The 27,725-nt window shown below is 47.2% G+C and overlaps 1 protein-coding gene across 4 annotated transcripts in view; it reads right to left on the bottom strand.

The window, feature by feature from the left end:
- LOC119188192 (uncharacterized) overlaps positions 1-27,725 on the bottom strand; it is a 138,403-nt gene that overhangs the window by 15,441 nt on the left and 95,237 nt on the right. For 2 of the 4 annotated variants that reach the window (XM_075894816.1, XM_037436116.2), the window contains exons 2-4: positions 12,712-12,806; positions 7,976-8,130; positions 4,414-4,799 (exon numbers count right to left, since the gene is read on the bottom strand). In XM_075894816.1, coding sequence (XP_075750931.1) covers positions 4,414-4,799; positions 7,976-8,130; positions 12,712-12,806 — 636 coding nt within the window. The remainder of the gene's footprint in view (positions 1-4,413; positions 4,800-7,975; positions 8,131-12,711; positions 12,807-27,725) is intronic. The other 2 variants (XM_037436119.2, XM_037436117.2) reach the window with 2 other exon arrangements.

Raw genomic sequence — 27,725 nt, 5'->3', positions numbered from 1 at the left:
AAAACAGGTACAGCCAGACCCCTTTATAACGACACTGATACTGTGATAAGAGACGAATGGGTATAAAAGACACCAGTGTGCCTGCAGTAAAATGTGGGTTGATAAGGAAAATGCATACGTGGTACCGTGATTATAAGAGACATCTCATGTCAAAGAAAAAAATTGCTGCCCAAAAGCATGTATCTTATAAAAAGGTTCAACTGTATGAACAAAAGTGTTAACCAATTAAATAGTTATGTAATGAATAAAACTATACAACCTTTCTTTCACACTCCCACAGTAATCGATACAGCTCTCTGTTATTCTATAATATCATATAGCTGGTCTCAGTAAAACTTCACTTAAGATGCAATTTTGCTTAAGCTTTAAGTTCTTTGACATTAAATACAGAGTGAGCAGTGAATAAGACTTAATTTGTGAGGACTCCATGCTGGTATGCTTCCTATTTAGTGAATGAGCTTAGAAAGGTGAATACCAGAGAAGAAAATGCCTACAGGAATCAAGCATGCATATTTTAACAGTGCAACACTTGAAGAAACAGCATGCTGCATTTAAAAGTCTCACAGAATATCTGCTCTAAAAAACATCGGTGAAACGCAAGTAACTGCATAACACAGTCAGGCTTGACATTGTGCATCTATTATTTTCATTTCTAGAGTAAATAACACACAAGAAATCTCACTGTGTTGCCTGCTTTATACCACTAGTGTTGGTTTCTGAACAATTGTCTAGATAACTGACTAACTCAACAAAATATTGATAAAAGCATGTTCAATTTGGGTTCTTGATAAATCTTGTCAAACAGCACACTTTTACACAATGTGAAACTTGGCAGAACACTGCGCTGGCTAACAACTGAATGCCCCATTTACAGCAGCAGTATACATAGGGTTGAGCGTCAGCCTTGAAGGAATGACGTCTTTTCTGAAGGTGCAAATAATTGCTGCAATAAAATTGTTGTTATCAGCGCATTGTGCGTCCTTATTTCTCTGCCCTAACTGTATGAGCGCTGTTTCACCCTTTCATTATCTTTTCTGGCACTTGGGATGCAAACCTCACGCAAAACAAAATAGGATTCGACATATATGAATGCTAGTGTGTCTCAACTTCTCTTTGTTTCGTCTTGGGTTTGCGCATAAAGCATTAGAAAAGGTATATGTATAGATATAGGCATGAGGAAGCTTCCACAAAGTCATGTACACCACTCGTCAGCGTTCTCGCTCGCGCTGTTCGAAATTCTGCTGCTTGATGAAACATTCCCAACACAAGGACGACACCTTTCACGTACAAGAAGTGACACACTAGTGCACATCGATCACCAGAGAAGTGAATGCAATGAATAATACTCAGCATGTAGAATACAACAAGCATACCAAGGCTACGGCTGCGAAAATTAGACAGGCATGTAGGCACTCGCTTGTACTTTTTAAATGCTGCCGTCTGACAAACCAATCAGACGACAATGAATTTTGCGAGTCGGTTAGTGTCAAGCTGGAATTTTACTCACGAATGTTCAACATACCCTATAACTTTTGTTCAAGTGAGCCTAAAACATTCCTTCTTGTTTTACTACACACAGCATTCATTCCCATTTATTGTGATATGCTGAATTCCTTTAAAACTACCACATTTTAAAATCAAATCTCCGTACGGACACTGAATTATTTGATATCTTACAAACTACAAATTGTACAAGAAAAAAAAAATTGCATATTTGAAATCAGGACATGACAATACATAAGGTATGGAAATTAAATAAAACTTCACTTAAAAATGAACGGAAAAATTTTAGGACGCTTAAGCTTCAGTTTCAAGAGTGTAACACATCAGTAGCGTAACAGGATAGTGTTTGTATCCCCTTCCAAATCACTAGCCTGACTTTGTTTCACAGTGGAGACCTAATCCATGTCGCAAGAAGTCAAAGTGTGGATGCCCTCCATGCATGCAGCGCGACAAAACACAGCCACACGGCAGGGCTATGCCATTTAAAAGTGCAGTCATGGGCCCTTTGCGCACATTATCATGGGTGTTGTGTCAAGCCACTGAAGAACCTCTGAGATTCAAGTACGACCAGCACCAAATTGTTTATATAAATAGTTCACCGTTAGTATGCTGAAGAATGTATGCATTGTGGCACAGTAGCTAAACATACTGTCACAATTAATAGCCGACAAGGCAACAGAAGGAGAACGAAGCGGGGGTGCACGAGCAGCAGCTTCTGGCTTTTTGAGAAAGACAAGGTTGGGGCGTCTGCTCTTGTGTTCCTGTGTGTGAATACAGCCTTGCCTATTTCCACCGCAACGAAGTCTTCAGTATTGTTCTTCCCACATTGCGACAATATCAAGCCATGGAGCAGAGGGTTGTGGGCACAAATATCAGATCCCACTCGAACTGATGAGTATTTTTTAATTAGTATTATTTGTTCATTCGCATCTACCTTGAATATTCATTTATGAACGACGCTGAATTTTTGCTCATGGCCCCCACACTAAAATTTCTGCTAAATAAGCTCTTTAAGGCTATCACATTAATCTATGTTTACAGTGGGGTCTCTCTCCCCTTAAAGGCCAAGTAAACAACCCCAAGGTCCAAAAATTGCAATGAAGAGAAATATGAGCAGTTTTGCTATGTAAAGATGCTGCTGCAAGAATTTTGTAAATTTGTGCTTTAATAAGGAAGTTACAGGGGCTAACATAAGTTTAATCTGGTTTCAAATTTTCACGCGAACTCACCATCCTTCTATGCCACAGGGAAGGGAAAGTGTAGCTCGTTGTCGTGACTCCGCCCACTTTGGCAATGTGACACGATATCAGCGATATGTCGGCACACAGCCAACGACCAAGGATGGCTTCCGCATGACATTACATTACATATATACTTCTTTGATACAGCCGTCATGCGGTGTTAATGTCAATTGTAGTGAGGTGCCATGTGCTAATGTTGATTTATGTAACAGTGTCCAGGGCTACCATCCCCACAAGCCTCAGCGCTTCATATCAGCTTACTGCTTCTCACGGTGGTAATAATGACAATCCTGCTGGCATCGTTGCGCAAGTGCAAACAACAAACAACTATTTGTGCCTGGAACATTTATACATATACTATTAAGCATGATTTAAAGATGTGTCCCTCAATAAAAAAATTACAACACAGTCACCTTATCTCCGCATGCTTCGCATAACATCGATTCTCAAGATGCGTGGTATCTGCCAAATATTTTCAAAATGAACTGCATGCACAGTGTGTGGCGCTGTGATATTCCGAAAATGTGATATCCGCGGCCTGTCGTACAATTAGCTAGCTTGTTTGCGGCGTGTTAAAAAACAGGAAGTCAGAGCCAGTTTACTGGTCCATTAAAGACGCAGTAAACAGGCTCCAGCATTCTTGCAGCTTCGAAACAAGCTCACTGTTTAATATAAAAGGCTGGCGTGATCACATTTTGTGAATATCACAGCGATGCTGGATGCACCGATGCTGTATTTGGAAAAACGATTCCCACACTCATTTGCTTCACCTGACCAGTCCTTTTTGCCCCTGCAATAATGTAATCTTTTCAATGGGCATTACTGCGTAGCACTGATTTTACCCATTGGTCCTTTTCCCTGCAGTGATGCTGTTTTGGCCACGCAGCTTTCATTTCTATTTTCCTGTGCTGCCCTCTGCCAATTTAGTAGGATCCAAGACTACTGGCATAAGCTGTGTCACCAGAACAAAAGCCTCCAAGAGGCATTATGTATGTGACATTACTGATAGAGAAAAGGTGCATGCACCATGGCATATTTTTTTACCGCACCAGTGTTTGCACCCCTCACACCACGCTTTCTGACCACGCTGCATTGACACAAGCGACACGTAGATCAAGCCTCATAGGCCATTGGCTAGGTGCTTATAACATAATCACAGATGATGTGTTGCATTGCAAAAGGAAGCATACATGCAAGATGTCGGTACAAACGTATATATATGATATCTGGTGTATGAAGGAATTGGCAGAGTCTAACACGCACAGGGTGGTCACACAGATTCTTAAGGATACAGCCTGCACGGATAGTTTTTCATGCACTAACATATAACATGCTATGAGATATGTTGGTTAACAAGACAATAGTATGACAGGGGGCGATAACAACAATTATAAATAGCTCAAAACTTGCGTCCATTAAAAAGTCATAATGTGTGCTCGCTGTGCATGTTAATCAGGGTGTGGCCAGAGCACACTGCTAATTGTGAATGGTTCTTTATTGAGGCTGTTCAACCAATAATTTCAGTTGAGCACTGCATAAAAAAGAAAAAGCTTAGGTGTGAATAAGCAAACACCAGTCACCCCTGTCCATGCCCTGGTGATCTAGCAATGCAGTTGGACTAGAGCATTGTGCACAAAACCAGCAACAAGACTACATAAGGGGCACCTACCATGGAGAGTCTCAGTGGTCAGCAGTGGCATGCTGTCCCTGCTTGCTGAGGGAGCACGGCTTGAGGAGCTGCCTCCCTCCCTAGGTGTCAACAGGGTTGGCATGGAAGGGCTGCTCTGGCTGCCAGGGGGGCTGCTACGCTGCACTTGCGGCTGGCTTGGAGAGATCCTTGGCTGCTGTTGGCTAGAGCGCTGCTGCAAATGCGACTGTGATTGATGTTGCCCATTGGGGGAGCTCGAGGACCAGCTGTGCTTGCCATTCGTCTGTGGCTGAGGAGGGGAAAGCTTCTGCGACGGAGAATGCTTGCGTGATCCTCCTCCGCCACCGCTGCTGCCGCTGTCGATGGGGGTGATGGGCCGTGGCTGGATTTTGCTGCTTCCTTCGGCTCTGTGGAGACAAACATGCGAATTCAAAGAAGGCTTTAGGCAGGTAACACAGATGCTCCAACTCAAGATTTTCAATGTAAATGTTCATTTGGCCATAAACAAGCATTTAGCACCCCTTTGCCAGTGTTTGACTGGACTCATTTTATACGCACATTACTCTATTTCTGGTCATTTCCTTACTTTATGTTATCTTTATGCCAACATGCATAGCTAGTAGGACATTGAATTCAGTAAATCATGTGACATGGGCACACAAATTTAAGTTAAAAAGGTATAATCTCGTATTCGTCCAGTTTGGGAAGGCTGTGCTTTAACCCCCACCCCCTAAGATAGCCTCATTGCAGGCTTGTCTAGCAACAACAAAGGAGCAAATAGAGTTGCCAAACAATCAAATTTGAAGTTGAATGGTAATCCCTTTTCATCTGTTGCAGAAAACATAGAGTGAAGCGTCTATATTTATTTACCACAGAAAAACTGAAATTAGACACTGCTTGTCCAGGCATTATTATCATGACTGTAAAAACACTCAAGTACCTAATCAAGATGAGCATATTGTTACGATGAAAGATGTTTATTTGAAGATGGCCTGATATAAAAAGGGCTGAATGGCACTTGCTGCTCAGCGCCGATGCACTCACGAGACAAGCAAGCGCTCTTCGTCCTCCTCTTTTTTTTTGTCCTCCCTACACCGTTAGCATAGCACTTCTCTCTCCACATACGCCACCAGGCGAGTAAGAACTACACGAACGCAAAGTCACTCGGATGACAGCACATTAGGCATAAGACCTGAACAAGTTGGATCTGCCGAGTACAGTAGCCGTGACTTCGGAGACGAGCAATCGAGTATGTCAAATCACTGAGGCTATCGACGATGACGAAGAGGCCGGTGCAATGCGCGAGGAACTTTTAACACAGGCCACGCTTGCGAAGCGGCGTCTAGAGCCTAACAATGTCGCCGTTGTCGTAAGACGTCCTTGTGCCGTGACTTGCAGGTGATCTTGGAACAGTCCTGGAACGCCAACGTTCGAAGGTGAGCTACACGGACGAGGAGCGTATGAGTGCCGGCCGGCAGCCATTCAGCCCCTTTTTCTATCAGCCACACAGAGACATCTCTGGGACTGTGCACCGCCACCAGGAAACGAATAAGAAATGGCAACAAACATCAGCAGAAAAATCATGAGCCAAGAGCCAGGCAACCAAAGAAACGTGGTCCAGAGTGCGCTTGGCATCCTGGAACACCAGAGGCTGAAAGCGGCACCCCCACGGGTTCGACGCGAATAGGTTGCTGCTCCGGGACGTCCGAGCATGCTAGAGTCTTTCTTTAACTCCCCAACCTCTTCCCCCTTAATGTCAGATCAACAATAAAGTTGTTTCACTCACTCACTCACTGAATAAGAGATAAGAAGTGAGCACTAACATCTCATAAAGCAGAACCCCAAGGAACCAGAATAATGAATTCCTAAAAACAGGAGTGCTATTTACTGACAAATGTATGCAGGGGAACAACACTATGAGCCACAATATGTTTAACATTGTTAAATACATTAAGTAAGAAAAGGGTTGTCAAATTTAAGTGTTTCATGTTTACTGTGACACTTTATCTGCACAGAAACGAAGATATTTCAATTGTAGAATAGCATAAGCATACAGGTCAAATTATGCATGCATGATATTATGATAGTTCGCTTCTTCAAGCAAGACAAGATTTCTAAAATGGCTTCAAATGGAGCATACTTCTGCATGAGGCAAAAGTATGCAGAAATAAAATAGTGAGATAATGGACACTTGCATTGTGGCAGTGGCATAGCGAGGAGGTGGCACACCGTGCCTGTGCCAGGTATGCCACCGGTTTAATCATTTGGTTAACTGATCAACACCAGCTCACTCAAGCAAAGTCAAACAAAGGTTGTGCTGTCAGTGTGCTCTTTGACCTGCTAGGCCCATCCAGTGTCGCTTCGTCCAACATTGGGTTTCGTGGTAGCTTTGCTCATAGTTGTCACCATGAATGAAAAAAATTTTTTTTTCTCTCCATGGGATATGTGTTTGTTTGAAGTAGATGCAAAATGGTGGCCCGTGCTCAGTTGAGCTTGGGGTGAGGTGGGGCAAAGGCTCAGTGTCTTTAGGTAAAAGTTCTTAACAAGATCATTGAATGTAGTCAGATTGTCCCTGGTGTCTCTAAACCTCGCGCAACGTATCCCTCTCTTGCCCGCTTTCATCTCATATTCCCGGACGTCTACACTACCCCCCACAGCTGGTGCGGTGGCACTCACCCGGCTACGCTTCCGCAAATGCTGTGGGAGTGCCCGGCACAGTACAGACACGCTAACACCACGACCTTTTCGTCAAAGCTTCATGAGGCTCTGCGGAGCCCCGCTCTCGATGACCAAACCTGAATGACCCAGCACGCCCATGAGACGGTGCCCAGGCAAGCCCTTGACGTCCCCTAATGGGAAGCCTAGCTAAACCTCCTGGTTTCCAATAATAAAATTTATTTTTCCTCCTCCTCCCTCTCTATGCTCATCATGCTTGTTCACCTCCCCTTCCCTATGGTCAAAAACCTGAATATCCCGTCATAAATGAAATTCATTCTCGACATGCTGTATGTGGATGGAGTCACCCTTGCGAAAGGCATCTTCGATTTTGATAACATCAATAACTTTGCTGGTAAACTTTTCGGCTTACTGGCTGCCTCCAGTGGGCGTGGTAATCTCCTCATATCGGTTTCAGCCAGACAATTTAGATTGTGATCATGACCAATCTCAATTAGATTCGATCCGGATCGGGCAACACCTTTAATAGCAATGAGGCCCGATCACGATTGAGACTACAGCGATCTGGCTCTTATATCACAATTCGGCTAATGTTCGTGCCAAACTTCAGCTGGATAAACCATCGAGACCACTCATCAAGACCACTGTTAGTCATCGTTCAAGATATATAATCCGGATTGGCCTCTGATCATCAGAAGTACCAATGTGATGCTGGCATGCAAGTAAAGTTCAACTTCCCCATAAGCCAGAAATCGAACCTGAGGCTACTGCTTTGCGGGAGAGCCTTTTATCCGAATCAATGGACAATGTGTTTGACAGAACACTTGAAGTTATGATTGAAATCCGTCATCCAAGAGGTGAAATATGCACAGAAAATACGAGGATCGAAAGGAGGCATTGTACGTACCTGGTCTTCTTGAGCTGGATGTTACAGCTGAGCCTCTCGAGGGTTACTTCGCCAGTGACGTTGTCGACGACCAGGACACACTCCCGCTGATAAGGCCGCTGCGAGCCCTTGAATACCGTGTGCGCAGTGCCGGAGCCCTGGGACAGATGGTTCTGCTGATAGCGCAGGACCCGCGGCAGATCGCACCGCACATCAGCCACAGGCGCGCACACAGGCGACACTCACAAGCGACCCAGACATTGTGGTTGACGGGCCGCAACAGCACGAGCACACTATGCACATCGAATGCTACGAAGCTGGTCAAATAGAGACACATAGAGACACATATAGACACATGCGAAGAAGCAGCTGTGCGAGCACACGCGTTCTGCCCTACAAACAAATCTACTCTGCAACACATTGTGCACCTGAGAGTATGCAAATGCTCACGCGCTAACCACTGTCGACGGAGCCACAAAGAAGGAGAGAAATTAGAAGCGGCGCTACACAAATTGAGTAGCCTGCATTCACTAACTATAGGTTGTGTCAGCTCACCCGCATGCCTTATACTCAGCTGTCACATGCTGCAAGTGAGATTTATGCTGATTTGGGTGACTGAGATTCGTGCTCCCGGAAAGCGAGTCCGCGCTCATTTATGCAAGGCACGGCTAACAGCAATATCTAACTAAATAAAGGAGGCGAAGGAATAAACACATTTATTATAACCAGCAGTTGGCTGGGCGTAGGCCATGGGCACAGGCCTCCCACGTGGGTACGATGAGGTCTGAACCTCATCGATGAATTCTTAGCCCCCCCCCCCCCCCCCCCCTGATTAAAAAAAATTGCTTGTGTGTGTGTGTGTGTGTGTGTAACATAAGAAGGTAGCGATAGTTGGTAGAAGTAGATAAAGAAGAAGTGCAGAGAGGAATAAACATGGCGTATGAGCCAGGCCACGTCTCCCATTCATCATAGCATCACATGAGTTGACAGGATGAAGACCTGGCGGCCACTTCATCAACCGGCCACCATCTTCGAACGTCTCAGCAAGACGCAGTGACCGAACGTGGACCACAAAAGTACATCCCAACTCTACAGCAAGGCCAGCATCATGACAGCACCATCAGACGACCTTGACATCCCCAAGTACACCTGATCAGCAGACGACGGACCCGTACAGGACTGGTTTAACCTATTCGAGCTCCACGCTGCCGCTGCATCCTGGTCGGAACGTAAGATGATCACAAACTTCACTGACTACATCTCAGGTGAGGCATTTAAGTTTTACCTCACCCACATCTTCGAAAATGACGAATCATGGCAAAAAATCAAAGAGGAGATGATTACCCGTTTTAACGACTGTGACCAAGACCTGCTCAATGCCAACCATCTAGAAACAACAGCACACTATCGTCAATTCCTTAAGCAGTCCTCAACCATTTGAAATCCCAGCGCGAATCGACAACTGCCTCAAGAGGAAGTGGCACATGAGTTTACTTACAGAAGGCGATGCGTATATTGGGAAAAACCTAACCGTCAAGCGCGCCTCCCTTCTGCGTGAAAGTCAGCATTTCCAAGTAATCGCTTCAGCATATGACCCGAGACGTTGCTCAACCACCTGATGCCCTTCACTCTTCGTCTCGCATACGTAGTCCACCACATGGGTTTTCGTCACGCGGTTTTTCAAGCGCTCCTATCGCTCACCATTCGCCTCATAAGGACGCCGCGACCTCGGTAGACGACCTAACGCTTCACGAAAATACCCTGTCAAGCCATGCTCTTTCCGGACATGTTCATTCATTACCGTCCGGTGCACACACCTTAGACAGTCGAAGCAAAGCACAAGGCTCAGACGTATTGAACATTGCAAGCTGCCAGGCGCAAGAGCTCTTCGTAGTGAACAGTGTAGTAGAAGCTTCTAAAGAGCCGTCTATCAACCCTGAAGCATTATCTTCACTGCCCGAACAGAATTACAACAGCCCACAAACTACCAGCTGCCAACTAGACACCAGATCAAGTTGTCAAGAAAACCGGCCTGATGTTCAAGAATGGCTCCCACCGCAACGCGTTCCATAGCAACATCAGCAACGCCAACAAAAACAATAAGGAGAACCCCAAAAACTAGAACGGCCACACCAACAAGGACAACGAAGAACTAAAGCTACATCGCAAGCATACTTGCGGCTTTAAAGAATGCGGTGAACAATGGCCACCACAACAACCACCGCCACCACAACGACCACTACAGAAAAGACTGATTCCGCATTTCAGCCATCTTCACAGAAAGAAAAGTCAAAGCACTTTTCTGCACCAGCGTTCAAGATTGCGCCTTCGGTCTGAACATCTGCGCCATCGCCATAGAAAACTCCCTAAACGCCAAAAAACAACCGCTTGTACTCTGCAGGAACACAAGCAGCGCCTAATTAGCCACGACCAACGGTCATGCAAACTGCATGCACCGCATTTGTGTCACTCACGACTAAAAATGCGACGCCAACAAAGCTGTCGATTTTGCAAGGAATTCCAGCCTCAATCATTCCTCGAAAGAATGCTGGCTGCGTTTCCATCGGTATCCACGCACAGAGCATGCTTATGTCATCCAGAGCGTAACAGCCAGCCTCGCCCACCAGAGCCGTACTTGATAACCCTGGATTGCTGCCTCTCCTGTGAAGTCTGTGCGATCTTACGGAACTTCAATGTGATGTGGAACTACAGCCCATTCAGACATTTTTTTTTGTGTTCCAGGATTGCTTGTTCATCATGTATTGTAATATGTAACACGAGCATTCTTTTGGGGGGAGGGGGAATCTGTAAAGTAAGAAGGTAGCGATAGTTGGTAGAAGTAGATAAGGAAGAAGTGCAGAGTGGAATAAACATGGCGTATGAGCCAGGCCACGTCTCCCATTCATCATAGCCTCATATATTATATATATATATATATATATATATATATATATATATATATATATATATATATATATATATATATATATATATATATTTGATTCCTGCTCAAAGCAAGTTATTTTTTTACCCACTTTTCTTTCTTCTTATTTACATTACATTGGTTCTAATAACTTCCCCTATACAATCCTTTGCATTATTGTCTGTTAGATCTCATTAATATTGTGTCAAAAAACAGAAAAAAATGAGCGCTTAGGTACACACTTCTTTCCCATATTCATTAACGAGGGTCTTGCACTGGCAGACTTGGTGCTGTTAGGTTGTATACGAGGGACTATTGGTCAGCTGCCAGCTCATAATAAGTTCACGTGCTACGTGACCCCATACAGGCTCATAAAAAAAAGTGTGTGCCACACTTGCCACCATGGCTACAGGTGGTGCTGACTGACACTCCCACGTTTAAATTCACATATAAACCCAATAAAGTGGCTGGGGGGATAGCCGCCGTGACAGCTCAGTGGTAGAGCATCGAACGCGTTATTCGAAGCTCGTAGGTTCCATTCTTGCTCACAGCGAGTTATTTTTTCACCCACATTTCTTTCTTCTTATTCACATTACATTTGTTCTAAAAACTTCTCCTATACATTCCTTGGCATTATTGTCTGTTAGATCTCATTAATATTGTGTCAAAAGACGAAAAAAACGAGCTCTTATATGTGTGTGTGTGTGCGTGTGTGTGTAAATCGTGCACAAACATACATAAGGCATGGTTGAAATCGTCCCCCTCTCCTCGAAAAAAGAAAATGTACTGCTAGCCCCTGCATCAATATATTTGGTACAAAACACCGCAACCACCCAGATCCACCCTCCTCGTTTTTCTTTGTTACTGAGCGTAAGTGGAACGCAAAAATAATACCGATTACAGTTCGGGCAGAGACCCTTTTGCGTACTGAACACATACACAAACACAGGCGTAGTAAAGAAAGGAGGGGGGTAGGGAGGGGGCTGACCCTCTTCCTCGCTCCGGAAATATGCTGGGTACAGCGCATATCACTGCACCAACATTGCATTCAGAAATTTAAAACCACAGAGTGTAAAAACGCAAACACCTGTGTAACCAAGATGGTGAAAATTGCTTCCCTATTGTTCCTTGTGTCTATCTTGCGGTTTCTTTAGCTCGCTGAACAAAAGGTTGCTAAAGCATTGACAAAAATCTGGGTCGATCCGTCGCGAGACATGTACGTTTGAATGACGCCAAATGTAATAACAATTAGATTTGTCGTCATTCAAACGTATACATGTTTAGCGGCAGACATCCGCTGTTAATATATCAACGACGGACGACGACCGTATACAATGGTGGCGTAAAAAAAAAACACTAAGTACATAGATACGGCGCCCCAGTTTCGCATCACTGTCGGGAGAAAAATACAACTCCACTGTAATACAACACAGGATTCAGCCCCGACTTGACCGTTGGCGGCAGAGCAGCGTAAAATAGACGCGCACAGCATAATTACAAGTTATCGTCGTCGCAGCTTCGAGAGCAGGAGAAATACGGGAAGTATAGCGATCGTAAAAAAAAAAAAAAAAAAAACATGGAAGAAGTCTAGGAGCGAAACAAAAGCAAAAGAAAGGTCAGGCTCGCAAGCACACGAGCAGTGCCGAAGAGAAAGGAAAAAACGCGCATGCGAAGAATACGACGGCAGGCGAGCGAAAATGGGATCTGCCCGTCTTGCATTGTTACGTCCCGCCGCCGCGGTGCGAGGCGATCACAATGCAGCGGCGGAGGCATGCAGCAGCTGGCAGGAAAGGCAGGCGGTCAAAGTGGGTCGCCCGCCGAGCGCGCCCCCTACCTCGATGTGCGGCACAGTCACAGTGATTTGGTTCTTCTCTCCCACTTCGACGTTGGCAGACTTGGACGTATCTACAGAGGCCGGCTTGAAGTCGTCTGCAGAAGAGAGAAAAAGAAAAGAATGAAGCGGGTTGGCCACACGCTATCGCCGACACGAACCCTTCCCTCAAGCGGCAGGCATCCCCCACATATCAGTCAACTGCGGTTAGAGAGAAGAGACGGAACTATACTACGTTTAATATTTCACACTTCCATCAAATGAAGTTCAATTTACCACCCGTAATTCTTTCTTTTTTTTTTCGTTGTTCGTAAATGGTGATGCTTTGTACGTTATTACACGGCTGTCAATAGGTTGTTCTGGACATTTATTTTGGATCGCGTAGCGACTCTTTTTTTTTTAGGTATTGTGGCCTCCGCGATTAGCTCCGGCAGCGCGCAGTCGGAGCTAAACGCAGAGGTCATGCACGGTATGCGCTGACTTTCGCATGTTGCTGAACGAACTTCTTGCATAGTTGCCACAGTTGCACCTGGTGCAGAAACTGAGTTTATAGCTAGCCAGGGAATCGAAAAGTCGACAGCCTGCGTCGTAAAACAAAAAAAAATCGAGAGAAAAAGAAGAAAAAAAAAAACGACGCAGGTGCCTTTTTGAAGCATGTAAGGCGCGCAATTCAAAATCTTCGGAAGACATCTGGCACGATCGGGCAAGTTCGCTTAGACAGTGGCAACAAGACACATTCGTTATATTCCGCCACAGTAAGTTCACATATGACCTCAGTATACAGGGCTATGCTTTTGCTTCGGGACACTATACGCGCATTCACCGCTAAGCCTCCCAAGTAATGCTCATTTTGCGCGCGGACGCGTCATTTTGATTCCTCACATTTTCTTTTTCACAGTGACGCTACCAGCGCCTTTTCGCCATATCTCTCCTCTCTACCTCTGAGAAATTACGAAAAGTTAATTGTGCATCATCGACGGGTCTTTTATTGTGCATTCGGTGACTTTTTTGTCACAGCTACGCAAGTATGACAACCAAATGTTAGCCGATATTGTAAGCAAATCTCCCCATGGGTGATCTCCTATCACGGACAGTTGAAGAAAAGAAACTAAGTGCGAATACGGCAGCGCAGAGATCAATGAAACTCTGGTCGAGGGTTACGTAAGTATTTCAAGCACTCAATTTAGGAGTTGTTGCTTCATCCAATGTGTTCCGAGACTGCGCAGGTTCCGACACCTGACGCAATACGACCGGTCGGCTGTTACTACCGCCACACACGAGCCATGCAACCTTGCGTCATCCGTCTCAAGGAGCGAGTACGGCAAGCGGCGGCGGGACGGCTTGGAGCGCCTGCTGCGGAACGCTTCAGGGTCGACAACAGGCTCCTCCAAAGCGCAGCACAGTCACAACGAAAGCTAGAAAAAGCGGCCTTTCAGGGCCTCTTCGAAACACTCATTTGGTAACTACTGCAGACCCACTTGCTTGATACTCACTAGGTAATTATAATAAATATATTTGGGTAGTAGGTCTGCATTCGCTACGCCATTTTTCGTCATTCTTCTGAGAAGCGTGGTATCTGCTAGACGCTTGCGCGGAATTTTGTGCCAATCGTTCACGCAGTGGCTGACGACGATGAGGAAATATGGCTGCAGTGGGTATGCGCCACAGTTAATGGGGAAACAAGAACAAGCTTTTGAGATGGGTTGGAGCATTAGACTGCCCACTCGCTACGCTATTCGCATTGTGCGACGACTGGTTGTTATTTCGCTGTTTTAAAACGTTTTATAAGTCGTACTGACGCGATTGCTTTCCCGACATCAAGCCTACCTAAGGCACGTTTGTCAACTACAGTCACAAGCACCGGTGCAGCTCAGTGCTGGGCACCCAGCGGACCCGGGTTCGAGCCCCACTGTGTCATTGGTGCTAGGTCAAGCCTGTCTAAGGCAAGCTTGACAAGTTACAAACACCGACGTAACTCAGTGGTAAAATACTGGGGCTGGCACCCAGCAGACCCGGGTTCGAGCCGACCTGTGTCATTGGTGCTAGTTTTTTTTTTTTTTTTCTCTCTCATTTCGCGCGATGTGGTTACGGACACCGGCGGACAGCTACGCGTGACCCGAGTTGTGATCTCATAACAGCTTTCGCTGTAAAACGATACAAACACACCCGAGCAAAATAGAAATGCCCGGGACAACCATTGCACCGTCCATATAGCGCGCCCCGAAGTCCGTCCTTCTCGCGAGTCCTTCGCCGCGCCTAGGAGCTTCAAGGCGACATACTTTTCCCGGAGCTTTGCAAGAGCCACCTACTGGCTCAGGACGCGTGGATCGAAATAAAAAAAAAAGCGATCCAAGAGGAGCAAAGTCAGGTCGCGAAAGGTCCCTGGAAAGCTGGTCGGTCGGCGGCAGTGCTCAAGAAACAAAACGGGTTTCCCCAGCTTTTTTTTCTTTTTTTTTTTTCCTTGTTGACCCCTCGAGGGAAAGCTTGATTGCTAGTGCGCAGCAGACAAGGGCGGAACGGTCGAAAAGAAAGTGCAGCGGTGTAAAGCACCAATTAATAAGTGAAGCAAAAAAAGGCTGTATAAGCACCGCCTGAAGGCTTCATTGGGCACTGACACGATGCTATCACCAACCAGGCTTTCTTTTGTCTAATAAGCTCATTCCGTTCGAGTTCTTAATAACCATTATTTCGTGTGTCACACGGCATAATGAGGGAACCAATGAAGATGAGAGCTTGCAGGACAGCTTTGCGCATGTACATGCACTTGCGACATGTACAGGACCGGCCGTCGCTCTCGTGTCACGTGACACGAAAGTGACGGCTGATCCTCGCCACAGATCGCAATCCAAAGTAGATCACGCATATCAAATAACTGCGGGCGCCGCATCGGTGCATTTAATTGAGATATAAGACACGTTATCTTCGGTATGTAAATCCCACTTCCAATGTGCGGCAAATTCAAGGCAGTTCTCGGTCGACATCATCGCCTCAATGCACGTGCGCCATGACATGAACGAAGACACACACACACACACACACACACACACACACACACACACACACACACACACACACACACACACACACACACACACACACAGAGAGAGAGAGAGAGAGAAGCACCCTGCCTGCGATACGAAAACAAAAAAATGACAATTACTAATTCAGGTCCATTTGCACAGAATATAAAACATCCTTCTTGGTGTACTGTGGCGCCCTCTATTTAACGCTTGTCCCGTGTGGTTCTTCTCTGTCCTCGTTCGTTGCGCTACTAGCCACAATGACGCCCTCTACAGCACGCACTCGGCGCATAACAGTCATCGCATTTGAGGCTTATAACTTTGCGTCCTTATCCGCATCACGGTTTTCAAATTTTTCATTATTTTTACAATTACACACATGACAACGCACAGCTTCAGATGCGAGACGACGCGCGAACCAATGTAAGAAAGAGCTCATCTTCGTGTCACACGAGTCATTCTTCGTGACTGCTTGCCAATCGCGGAGGGAGGCATGCGACCGGTTTCCTCGGACAAGATGCCGAAGGAACGAGTTCGCCATCGAAAGAGTAAAGCTAGAGCACTATAGCTGCACCGCCAGTGTTTAGCATAAAGAACATGCACCGTACCAGGCCAGTGGGACGAGGACGGCATCCGCGGAGGACGCGAGCCACAAGGCGTGCTCTCGCCACCCGGACGAGCTGGACGTCGGATCCGCTCGCCGTCACGACGCCTCACTCCAATACGCGCATGTCATCGTTACACTTTTCCCCCGCAAAACGGCATATTTCCCTCGTACAATAAGGTCAGTGCGGAGAACCTCATCGAAACGAGGAGGCATCATTATAGTTGGGCTCGTTGGTATGTAATCTCCAGGAGCAGACATGTAGAACGCGCGTGCGTTACACCACCACGCCATGCGGGTCACGTGATCAGAAGGGACGGTGAATAAATAAACAAAACGAAATCATGATAATACTGAAATGATGGTGATGACGATGGGGACTGAAATTGTGATGATGACGGTGCACTCTGGTCGCTGGTGCATGATACACCTGTGCGTCGGTCGAGTATGATGCACGACAAGGAAATGACGCACACACGAAACCCGTTTTAAACAAAAATGTGTTGTGCGTATTAGCTCTTCATAATTTCCTGTATATAACGTTGGTAATCGAGCACCGATGAAAGTCAGATGATATAGATAGCACCGTGTTGTGTACACCTTTTTCCGTTCGATCACCATGTGCGTTAATTTTGCCCGCTGCCATTAATGATTCAATAATTCACATTGGAACCGCTTATTTTTTTCAAACGCGATGCAAGAAGGAAGAAATAAGCGGAAAATGAGAAGACCAATGAAGCGCCCCGCGGGCTTTCCTTAAAATGACAAGGGTGAGAAATGAGGAAAAAGTTATACGAACGAGATAAACGCTCACAAAATTGTACCACCGTGACAGCGCCGACGCCCGAATCGTACTATAGCCGCGGGTAAAAGAAGGACACACAAAAGCTATGGAGCGGCACGCTTAATCAAGCAAAGCTTCATCGAATCGCCACGGAAAGACCGAGAAGAAGAAGTGTATACCATTCCCGTGGGCGCAAAGTTTTTCTGTACAGAGTTCTCATCGCAACATTTGTGCGCACCTTCAAGAGGTAAACACCTCGCCGACATATATTCAAATCAGCAGCAACGCACTGCACAGGAACGAAAAACAAGGCCATGTTCAACGAACGGGTGCGATTGCGTTGTGCGTTTCATCGCACCCACTGTCGTGAGGCGAAAGCCTTTGATGTCTCGTACTAACGTCCGTCCGTCCGTGCCCTGGAACAGTGCGCGCTGAGGCCTCTCCCTCTTACACTCTCTCATCAATCACGAGATTAGCCAGATAGTAAAAAAAAAGAAAGACATGGCACGGACAGCCGATTAGTCACAGGTTTTAACCGAACACCCTTTGGAATTTCACAACGTGTCTAAAAATTTGTTACACGCAACTGATGCACGAGAAGATTACGAGATATATTTACAGCGTTGAAATGCCACCAAGATGGCGAATAAAAAAAACAAGCGGTACTAATATGTTATTCTTTAGTCTGCACCCGAACCACGCTGTAGGTATAGGTAACACTTTATTGAACCGAGGGATTCGGACACGGACATCCCAAGGTCTCCGCACGACACCACTGCGCTAAGCGCTATATAGTTTCCTTACTGACTGAACGACCCCTCCAGTCTCGCCCCCCCAAACCAAAAGCCCAGCGGGCTGAAGGTGTGTGATACGACTTGTAAGCTTCACTAGGTGAATGAAACCACTTGAAGCTAATGGCGACGCGGTGCAAACGACAATGTCCCCACTCATTTGTCACACTGCTCACTCAGTGTGTTTCAGACATTCCATTATTACTGTGTACTTATTGGAATGAATTTTCGGGTTATTGCGACATTTCTGAATGTGAGGATACGTCAACCAAATATGCACTTCTCGGCTTCCAAGCCGTTTTAAGATCGCTATACACGACACTAAACGACTAACAAGAGAATATCGTCGATTCTAATCATATAGAGACGTATACCACTCGAAACACTGGTTCGGTCGAACTACACGTTCTGTCACGCAAGCCACGAGGATGGCCGCCGAATGTGGGGCGCGGCTGTCCAAGTCTCTCTTTTTTTTTTTTTTTTTTGCACGCCGTATACGACATCCAACGCCGGCGTCATCTGCGGCTGCCACTTGGCAGCGGCCAGAGATAGCGACTCTACAACGTGTCATCCGGGACTGCGACGTACGCAACCACTCCGAGGCGCGAAAGAATCGTACGGCTTGGTGTTACCGTACCTGTTACTTTTTAATGCGGCATCCCGAGTTCGAATTCGACGGTTGTGGCTTCGGACACCCCTAATGGAAAAAAAAATGCAGTTTCGTCCACTTAATTTCTTCTCAATTCAGGCTTTTATCATTATATTATGCTAGTGTTACAGAACAATAAATTACGTCCCCTTTCGCTCTCCTGGTCGTAATTGTCTGTTCGTTTCATTGCTCGAAATATACAGTTGCGCGTAAATTTTCCAGACATCGCTAGCAACCAGACATTGCGGAGAAATTCACACTGGGGCAAATTTTCTTATTTCGAACAGCGCCGTTTCAGCCGACTGTATTGACACGATTCAGCACCAGTCAAGCTCATCGCATGTCGGCGACCCACCATGCATGTTACCCGCAAAACGTCACAGCTTTGCCGCAAAGGCGAAGCGAACGCGACAGCAACAAATTGGGAGGTCACGCGCACAACGGCAAGCAGATCGAAACGTGCCCCACATTTCTCACGCACAAATGACGCACGGAACGTACTCACAGGTACAGATGAACGCGAATAAGCGTCTCAGTTGTTAATTCGCTGTGTCAGTGAAAAAGCGCGCTCTTTTCGCAAACGGAGGCTGTACAACGAGTGCAGTGACCTTTGTGCGCCGCGTAACTACAACAGAATCGTTCCAGTGCAAGCCCAACACCAGCCAAGACGTATGATCCTTCCCACAGGGAGATAAGGGCGCGCGAGAGATCATCTCCCCTCCTCTCCGTGGGCCAAAGTACGCGTGAGAGATGAGAGCCGCCGCGCGCTCATTGCGCCATCTTGTTGATAATGCTGAAAATACGACAGTCCCCCCCCCCCCCCGGGATGTCCGCCAACAGCGGTAAGTGGTAGATATAAATAGTTTGCCGTTGGAACGTTGAAGGAGCCTCGGTGGTTAACGCCACGCATTCACGACGTGGAGGTACCACGTTCGATTCCACGCGCCAGCAGATTTTTTTCTTTCTTGCGTTTTCATACATATAGATACGTATAAATATACGGTGCATGACGCCGGCGGCGAAATCCAGCCGACAGTGTCCATATAATTGTTGCCGCAATAAAATGGAGTGTGGCTTCACTGCATCGCTCCGGTTGCTAGCCAAGCCTACGTGAAACTCCGCTACCTAAAAGGTAACTCTAGCGCGGCTCTTCCGATTGGTCCCCGTTTCAGTGACGCGCCAACTTTCCCTACAACGGGGCCCCGTCGGGGCGTCACCCACATCCGACTTCCCGCGAAGCCCGATCCGATCGCACGTGTGTCAGCGCCTGGCGTCCCGCTTCCGCTGCGGAAGGTGCGCGCTCATTGAAAAAAAAAAAAAAGAAAAGGAAAGAAAAACCCCTCAGTAGTGTAATGCCACGAACACGCGTGAGGTCGCCAACGGAGCGCAACGCTCGATCGTGTTAACTCGTGACGTCACTCTCGTGACCGACCCGCTCACGCGAGGCGAGAAACAGGTGGTGACCGCGATCGGAAATTGGACGGGAAATGCACGTATATATATATATATTAATACGCGGTGGCAAAAGCTTGAACGGAGCCCCCCCCCCCTTTTTTTTTTCTCCCTTCCCGTCCGGTCAGTGCGATGGTCGCCGATTACTTTTTGGGATCGCCCACGTGCCAAGCACCCAAGAAGGTGCAGTGGCAAAAAAAAAAAAAAAAAAAACGAGAGAGAGACAGATTGCCTTCGCATCACGGAAGCGTGATCCCTTGCGCCGCCTAATTGTTGCGCAGCCACGCTCTTTTTTTTTTTTTTCTAAAGCGTCGAGCGGTATAGATCGCACATCCGGATTACGACACATTTCGTCACAGTGACTAAAGCCAAGTAACAAAGACTATAGCGGAACCCTCGAAGCGTGGGCGTATGTTTTCTCTCATACTTTAAAACGAAAAAAAAAAACGAGCAATAAAAAAAACTATTTCTTAGAATGCACAAAACACCCAGGTTTACTGAACATCTCCTGCTGTGCTGTTGTCTCCGACAGCAGCACAAAAGGTCGTTTTATCTTTTCCGTGATATTGTTCAAACCCACGCTTTAAAATGCCCGATTAAGCGACGATTACGGAACACCGAGGAACATCTAGTATGCTAAACAAGAACGAAAACAAAGGTCAACGTTGCAGACACAGGAAGCGGATCACACTGCGACAAGCTGCGTAGATCGCACCCCATGCGATAAACAGACACGGCGATATCCATGTTTTTTTTCCCTCATGTATTTGCGAGCGTAGCGTAATCTGAACTCTGTGGTACAATCGCTCACGAAAATGATACAACGGAGCACCGGAACAAATATCGAATGTTGCTTAATACATTGACGCATGTTTTGTTTATGCCGCAAAGCAGTCTTCAAGAGAGGGAGAGAGAGAGAATAAGGATGAAAGAAAGGCAGGGAGGTTAACCATGGCTGAGCCTGGTAGGCTATCTCGCACTGGGGAGGGGGTAAGGAGAATAAAAGTTAGAGATAGAGAAGGAGAGAAATGTCACTCGTGCCATCGACAAAACCACAGTTATGTGCTTAACATCACAGACGGTGAGTTACACCCGTGTCTTAATCAAATGAGCACATTCGTTGCATTAACTTGTATGCGCGGTCCCATGCACCCAAAATCTTGCTCATGGTGAAGCCATGATGGTGCCGCTTGCGTTCTCAAGCAGCAGACTTCTGACGGCTTGTGAGAACTGGAGTGATGGCGTCAAGCAGTTGCAACACGCTTCGATCTGTCGGTGTCTGCATCTTGCTCAGCAGCACACGCATAGCACTGACCAGGGTGCTGACCATGCCGATAACTTGTCCTTGGTCAAGTTATAAGGTACCGATGCAGTGTCACTCACAATCGAAGTCTGATGCCTCTCATCAGATGCACGTATCTTTGGGAGTTCGGGCCAAGCGCGTCACCTGCATTGCCATGGTAGGGACCCCAGTGTCCTTTGAAACGGCTGCGTTCGGACAGGGTATAAGTAAGAATGAAGTGTCAGCTCCACTGCTAGTAGAAGCTCGCCTTTGTTCTTAATCGTCGGCCAAACAAGACAGCCATTAAGCACATAGCTATTAGCTACAATATTCGGTGGCGATAACTTATTCAACGAAGAAGCAGATCAAGCGCTCGACAACCTACCCATGCACGAATTTGTCTGGAGCGGAACTGTTGTTCGAACCGACGCGCTTTTCACTAAGTGGGAGTTAACGTATGATGGTGCACCAACACAGCGCCATGAGCTGTTTACGTTCAATATTCTCCCCCCAAAGCTGCACATCGTAAGTTGGACATATGAGGCCAGAAAGTTGCACGTGACCTCAGAGAAAGGTGCACGACAAGGAACGCACTTATGTAAGCAGAAAGCTTCTAGAATTAACGCCTGCAGAGCTAAAGTGACCTCTCTAAAGGAGGAATTCTAAAGGCTCATTCAAACTTGCGACTAGACCCCGTTGCGCGACCAGAAGTGACCAAAGATCGACTCAGGGCTGGCGACGTTCACACCTGCGTGCTGCGACATGTATCCATGCATCGCCATATAGAATTGCCGACCCCCTGTTCTTGCACGTCTGATTGGCTCAGAGGCATGCGAATGAAGTTGCGCGACTAAAAAATTTGAGTAGCGAGTGAGTGAGTCAAAACAGTCGCTTTGCGATCAAAGCAGCCATTTGATACTATAATTGGGTCGCGCGACCAGTGCTATATATAACAAGGTACTTAGGAGGTGCAGGACACTTTTTTTTTATGAAAACGTTTGGCCGTATACGAAATGCCGAGACTTTCCTAACATGGTATTTTGACGTAACTGCATAGCATGGGTTACGGCGGCAGCGGGTTGTCGGGATAAGGTAGTGAACAACATGGCAAGCGCTGGCCGATGAGGCTGAAAGTCTGTAAGTTGGCTGATGGCTGAGAGGGGCATAACGAAGGTGAAAGTAGTGCCTGAGCGACCGCGTTCAGATAAGATGCGTTCCGCAAATACATTTGGTGCCTTAGAAAAAAGAGGGGGGGGGGGGGGGGGGCGCCAGAAAGCGTTATAGAAGCACCGGTCCCCCAAAGGACGACAAACACTCGAAGGCCTTTCCCTGAGCCAGGCCTCACCGTCCGGCTTCGGGCTTCGCAGCACTGAGCTGCACTGAGCTTCCTCGTTTAAAAGGGGCTTAGCAATGCGCATTTCAATGGTCGAAAAAGCGGGTGACGCCATTACACACAACAAACAGGGAAAAAAACGAACGCATGACGGACCGCGAAGTCGCGATGGAATTCCGCGAAGGCTCGCCCGAAAGGAACTGCACCAACGCGCACGGACCGCCGATTAGAAAAAAAAACAAAAAAAAACAATGTGTGGTCAACAGACAGCCGGAGACTCCAAGTTTTCAGCCGCCCAGACGGGAGAGCGCGAAGCCAAAAAGAGGAGGAGGAGGAGGAGACGCAGTTGCCGCCTCTCTGCCGCTATGCGCTCGCCGGCGAGACAACAATAAGCACCCGACACACAGCGAAACCAACGCAATCAGATAGAAGAGACAAGGACGGACGCCACAAGTTCTAGGGGCTTTAGGACGCCCATCCGACCCGCCGCGGAGCACACACTTCGCGTGGAGCTGCCGTATCTCGATAGTTTCAGCAGCGGCAAAGCGCGCGAAATCAAAACTACTGCATCGGATGCGCGATCATTCGCGACTGCCGACCTACACCCGTCGTCACACAGAACACGCGCCTGTCTCGCATTACCGTTGACCCTTAAAAAAAAGCTGACACCTTGTTCCGGCGCAATTGAGTGGCGCGACTGAGCCAAAGAGGACGTTTTCAAAAAAAAAAAAAAAAAAAGCCACGTACCACGCACGCTTAAATAAAGGAAAAAGCGCGGCTGTTCCTCATATGTAGAAATCGGTATAACACGAAGGTAAAACGTGTCTTTACAGAAGAAGTGAAGCTTTCATTGCGCATTGTTTTAAAAACAATTAATTGCGAAGTCACGTTAGGAACGGCAAATACCTTGAAACTTGCAGCGCACACCTCAAGCAGAAAGCGCGCACGAAACGAACATACTTAGGACACGCGCGGACCAACAACTGTCACAGCTCGACAAAGCGCGCTGTTCAAACAGAAAAAGAGACGCACTAAACGAGCGCACAAATATGCGCAGGACAAGCAGGAACACTTCTGTCTCAATTCTTCCCGCGTCGTGTGTCAACACCGCGCCCCTTTTCGTAAACGCGGCCGCGTCAACGTGCGAAGTGACCTTCGTCCTCTCCCGAATTTCGAGTCTGATAAGTGCGCGCGCCACAGAGACCACGCTCCGTGGAGGCGGCGACCTTGAGAGCGCGCCCAACGCGAGCACGTCGCGCCACCTCGCTACTGATGACAAAAACGCGCTAAAGTTTCGAAGCTATGACGACCACCAAACGGTGTATGGTGTATATAAACGGCTTGCCGTTAGCATTCCAGACATCATATGCTCTGTGGCGTAGTGGTTAGCTCCGCGCGATGAGAATGGAAAGGTCACTTGTTCGATTCCGCACGACAGATGCTTGCCTCCTGGTTCGTTTTTTTTTTCTAGGCAATTTCTTAGTATAACTTTTCCAACGTCACTTCCGTGACGGAAGTACGCCAAAGGGGCCGTGGTGGACCCCTGAACACTTTCGTGTTAAAAAGTGTATATTTGGGCTCGTTTTTCATAGACACAATATGAACGACGGTTGCGTATGCCACAAAACGACGGCCTACAGTGCCAGGACGTCGCATGTCTTTTCTTGTTTTTGTCTTTTTCGCACGCCCACGCGCGCATGTGTTCGCTAAAGTTTTCATAGCTTGGAGTGAAAACAAAGTGAGCTTGCACAGAGCTTTAGACATCCCTCACCTGCCGCAGAACATGGAAATAACCTAAGCTACGAGCCCAAGCGTAGAAAAAAAATGTTTAAACTAATTTTTGATCTGAGGTTGAAATCGCAACCGCCAGTGCGGGTAACAGTTGAAGTAATCCAACAATGAACAAACGAAGAAAAATTATTTCCTAACTCATTTCTTTTTTGTTAAACACAGTCAAATGAAACCAACACAAAATAGGCCACAACAAGCATAGGGAACATTGTCCATTTATTTATAAAGTGCCATAATTATGACATGAATTTAATTAATTAACGTAGAGAAAAGATCGTTTTTTATGGGTGGGATCCGAACTCACAAACCTTCGAATCACGCACTCTCTACATATAAAGCCCGACAGATATTCGGTAGCATCCGCGAGGAGCGGAGCACCTCCTCTCCGGGTGACCAAAGTGCTCCCTTCCGGACTGGTCTGATCCACATCCCAAGCGCGACCGAGGCCGACGGCGGCTGACAGCGAACGGGCGTACATTTCGCCTCCTCCTTCCCCCTTTTCACCCTTACGTATGGCAGCGGCAGACACTTCCTATCAATACGGCGGCTAAGAAAAAAATAACGACCATAAAGAAAAAAAGGGGGGGGGGAAATAAGAGAAACAGGGTCAGCACCGACGAAAGGCACCGAGTTGCAAGCAGCAATGCACTGCTGCACTCTCGCGTGCAGAGGAAAGGCACAGCCAGCCGCTCGCTACGTAGCAGTTCTCCACTACTGGAGGAGGAGGAGGAGGAGGAGGAGGAGGAGGAGGAGGAGGAGGAAGGCAGGCACGCCACCTTCTCCCCGAACCTTCTCGGCCAGAGCGAGCATCGTCCGGACCCCCGAAGAGAACACGTTGAACGGAGAAAACACATGACCCAAATCCTATGCGTGCGCACCGTGGCACGCGCAGTCCTCGCCCTCGCGCATGCTTCGCCCCGCTCGGCTTGCTGGCATCCCCTCCGGCTTCTTCGGAGGTTTTTTTTTTTATTCCTTTTCCTCCATCACCGCAGTGAAAGCCAGTCGACGACTGGTTTCACCTGTTTGCTATCTGCTCCGACCGCGGCGCCAGGAGACAGCCGGCGCACTCCCTCCCAGGACAGACGGACAGACGGACGGGACAAGACTGCATACGAGCGTTACCAGAGATGCGCAGGCACCGAGGCCATAACAAAGCGGACAGAATGCTGCAACAACTGCTCTCTCACAGAGATGTGCCAGGTACAAAGAGAACCGCGGAACGGTGCGCGATGTACATCGCAATTAAGCGCTCCACGATTGCGAATAAGGGGTTCTTATTCCTCAGTGGGCACGCGTGCCTCGTCAAACTTGCTCACGCGTCTTCCCAAACGTTTTTCGAGAAGATCGCTTTCTTCGAACGGCTCTGAACCGACACATTTTTGACTGCCTTCTCACATGGCCGGCTGTCGCGTCGCAATCCCTTCTTTGCTCTATCTTCTCCATCATACCCCCTCTCCGTGCTGATCTGTTGAGATGTGCTCGTACAGACGGACCGTTACCAATCGCCACATTTCTTTTTCCTGCTTAACCACTTGGAGAAAGAGAGGCAGAGGTGGGCGCTCCAAGCAGTATGCGAGCGCGGTAGTTGGACACGTTTTAACGACACACGCAGAACTCCGAAATCGAACGGGGTGCGCGTACAATCCGACCTCGGAGGAAACCACCTGTCCCTTCCGTTACGCCGGGTTCAATGAGGCTGCAAGCGACGAGGTGAATCAAGCGTGTCGTCGTTGTCGTCATCATCCTGCCGTCATCGTCAAATGTATATGTAGCGTGGGCAGACTGCACAGGATTGCAGGATATTTGCCCGAAGTTTGAAACGGTGGGGGGAGCACGTGTAATCGCCTCTTACCACTTAGGGGCCGGCGATATACGACACGGGGTTTCCCTACTTTCGTGCCCATGTCGCTTAGCCATCCATGTAGAATTAAAGTTCACTTTCTCTCTCTTGTTCCTTGCATGTCTCCGTGTCGTTTCACGTATACTAACCGTCTAAGTTGATAACTGGTCGTACGGTGTGTCACCAACCACTCAGAAATGTTTCATCACATTATTTATAAAGGCAAAAGGTTCAAATGCCTCATCAAATGCGAATAGTGCCGTCGGCACGCCATGCGTCCACACCATCTCAGAGGCTATGCGTGCACACAAGTGATATGCAAAAGATGATCACGTGATGGCGTCCCCATATGGTTCAATCATAACGTATTGCCAAAGACGTCACATATGACATGTAGTCACGTGACGACGTCATTTCATGACGTCTTAAGCTGAAACAAAGGTGGCCGCATTCTTGGACTTATCGGGGCAGCTCGCCGCGACGGTTTGCATTCTGAGCGAGCTTACAAAATGTATACCACATGTAGTCTATACGAACTTGTCTACATCCGAAGCAGTGTTATTACATCAGTCTAGACAGCGTAAAGCATCTCTCGCGGAAGACACCACTCGACTTTTTCTCAATATATTGTTCCGCACACACGACGGCAGCGGAGACAGCGAGAGACAGCCTGGCGTCCAGCATTTCTAGGCGATATACCTGCAGCGGTTTCTTTCCTCAGTACGCTCTCATGGCAGGCGGCGGTTTCCTTTTTTTCTTTTTTCCTCTACACCACTTCGTCTCTCTTGCCGCGGAATCTCACTCACCAGGAAGGCCGAGCTGACCTGAATGGAAGCTTCGACCGTTACACAACCCGCAGTACGTCACTGCACTTCAGAGAGTTCGGACTAAACAAGCGCACCGCAGGACTATAGACGCGCTTATTAAAAATCTCTTTCGAACACACAACAGAAAAAAAAAACCAATCCAATGTATGTATGTATGTATGTATGTATGTATGTATGTATGTATGTATGTATGTATGCTTGCATGTATGTATGTATGTATGTATGTATGTATGTATGTATGTATGTATGTCAGCCAAATCAACAGGGCGCCCACGCAAATAATTAAATAAGTAAATACAAGAAAGAAAGAAAGAAAAAGAAAAGCTGGAAATAGAGAAAGAAAGAAAGAAAGAAAGAAAGAAAGAAAGAAAGAAAGAAAGAAAGAAAGAAAGAAAGAAAGAAAGAAAGAAAGAAAGAAAGAAAGGGTGCGCGGGTCGCGATGGCATGTGGACACTATTTCATTGGAACAGAGACAAACGAAAGCCGCCAAGACATTCCTGTCACGCACCGTGCTGCATGCAGGTTATTCGGAACATAAGTGATATTAAGAAATATTATTCATCCAACGAAATAGCACTGTTGCGTGATAGTGCGTCGCGCGGGCGCCGAAAGGCCTGGCTGGCACTCGGCATGACGCGTCGCAA

Source organism: Rhipicephalus microplus, chromosome 1 (genome assembly GCF_043290135.1).
Source record: "Rhipicephalus microplus isolate Deutch F79 chromosome 1, USDA_Rmic, whole genome shotgun sequence".
Taxonomy (NCBI): Eukaryota; Metazoa; Arthropoda; class Arachnida; order Ixodida; family Ixodidae; genus Rhipicephalus; species Rhipicephalus microplus.
The sequence above is the reverse complement of the archived record's forward strand: the minus strand, read 5'-3'. Positions and strand labels throughout refer to the sequence as shown.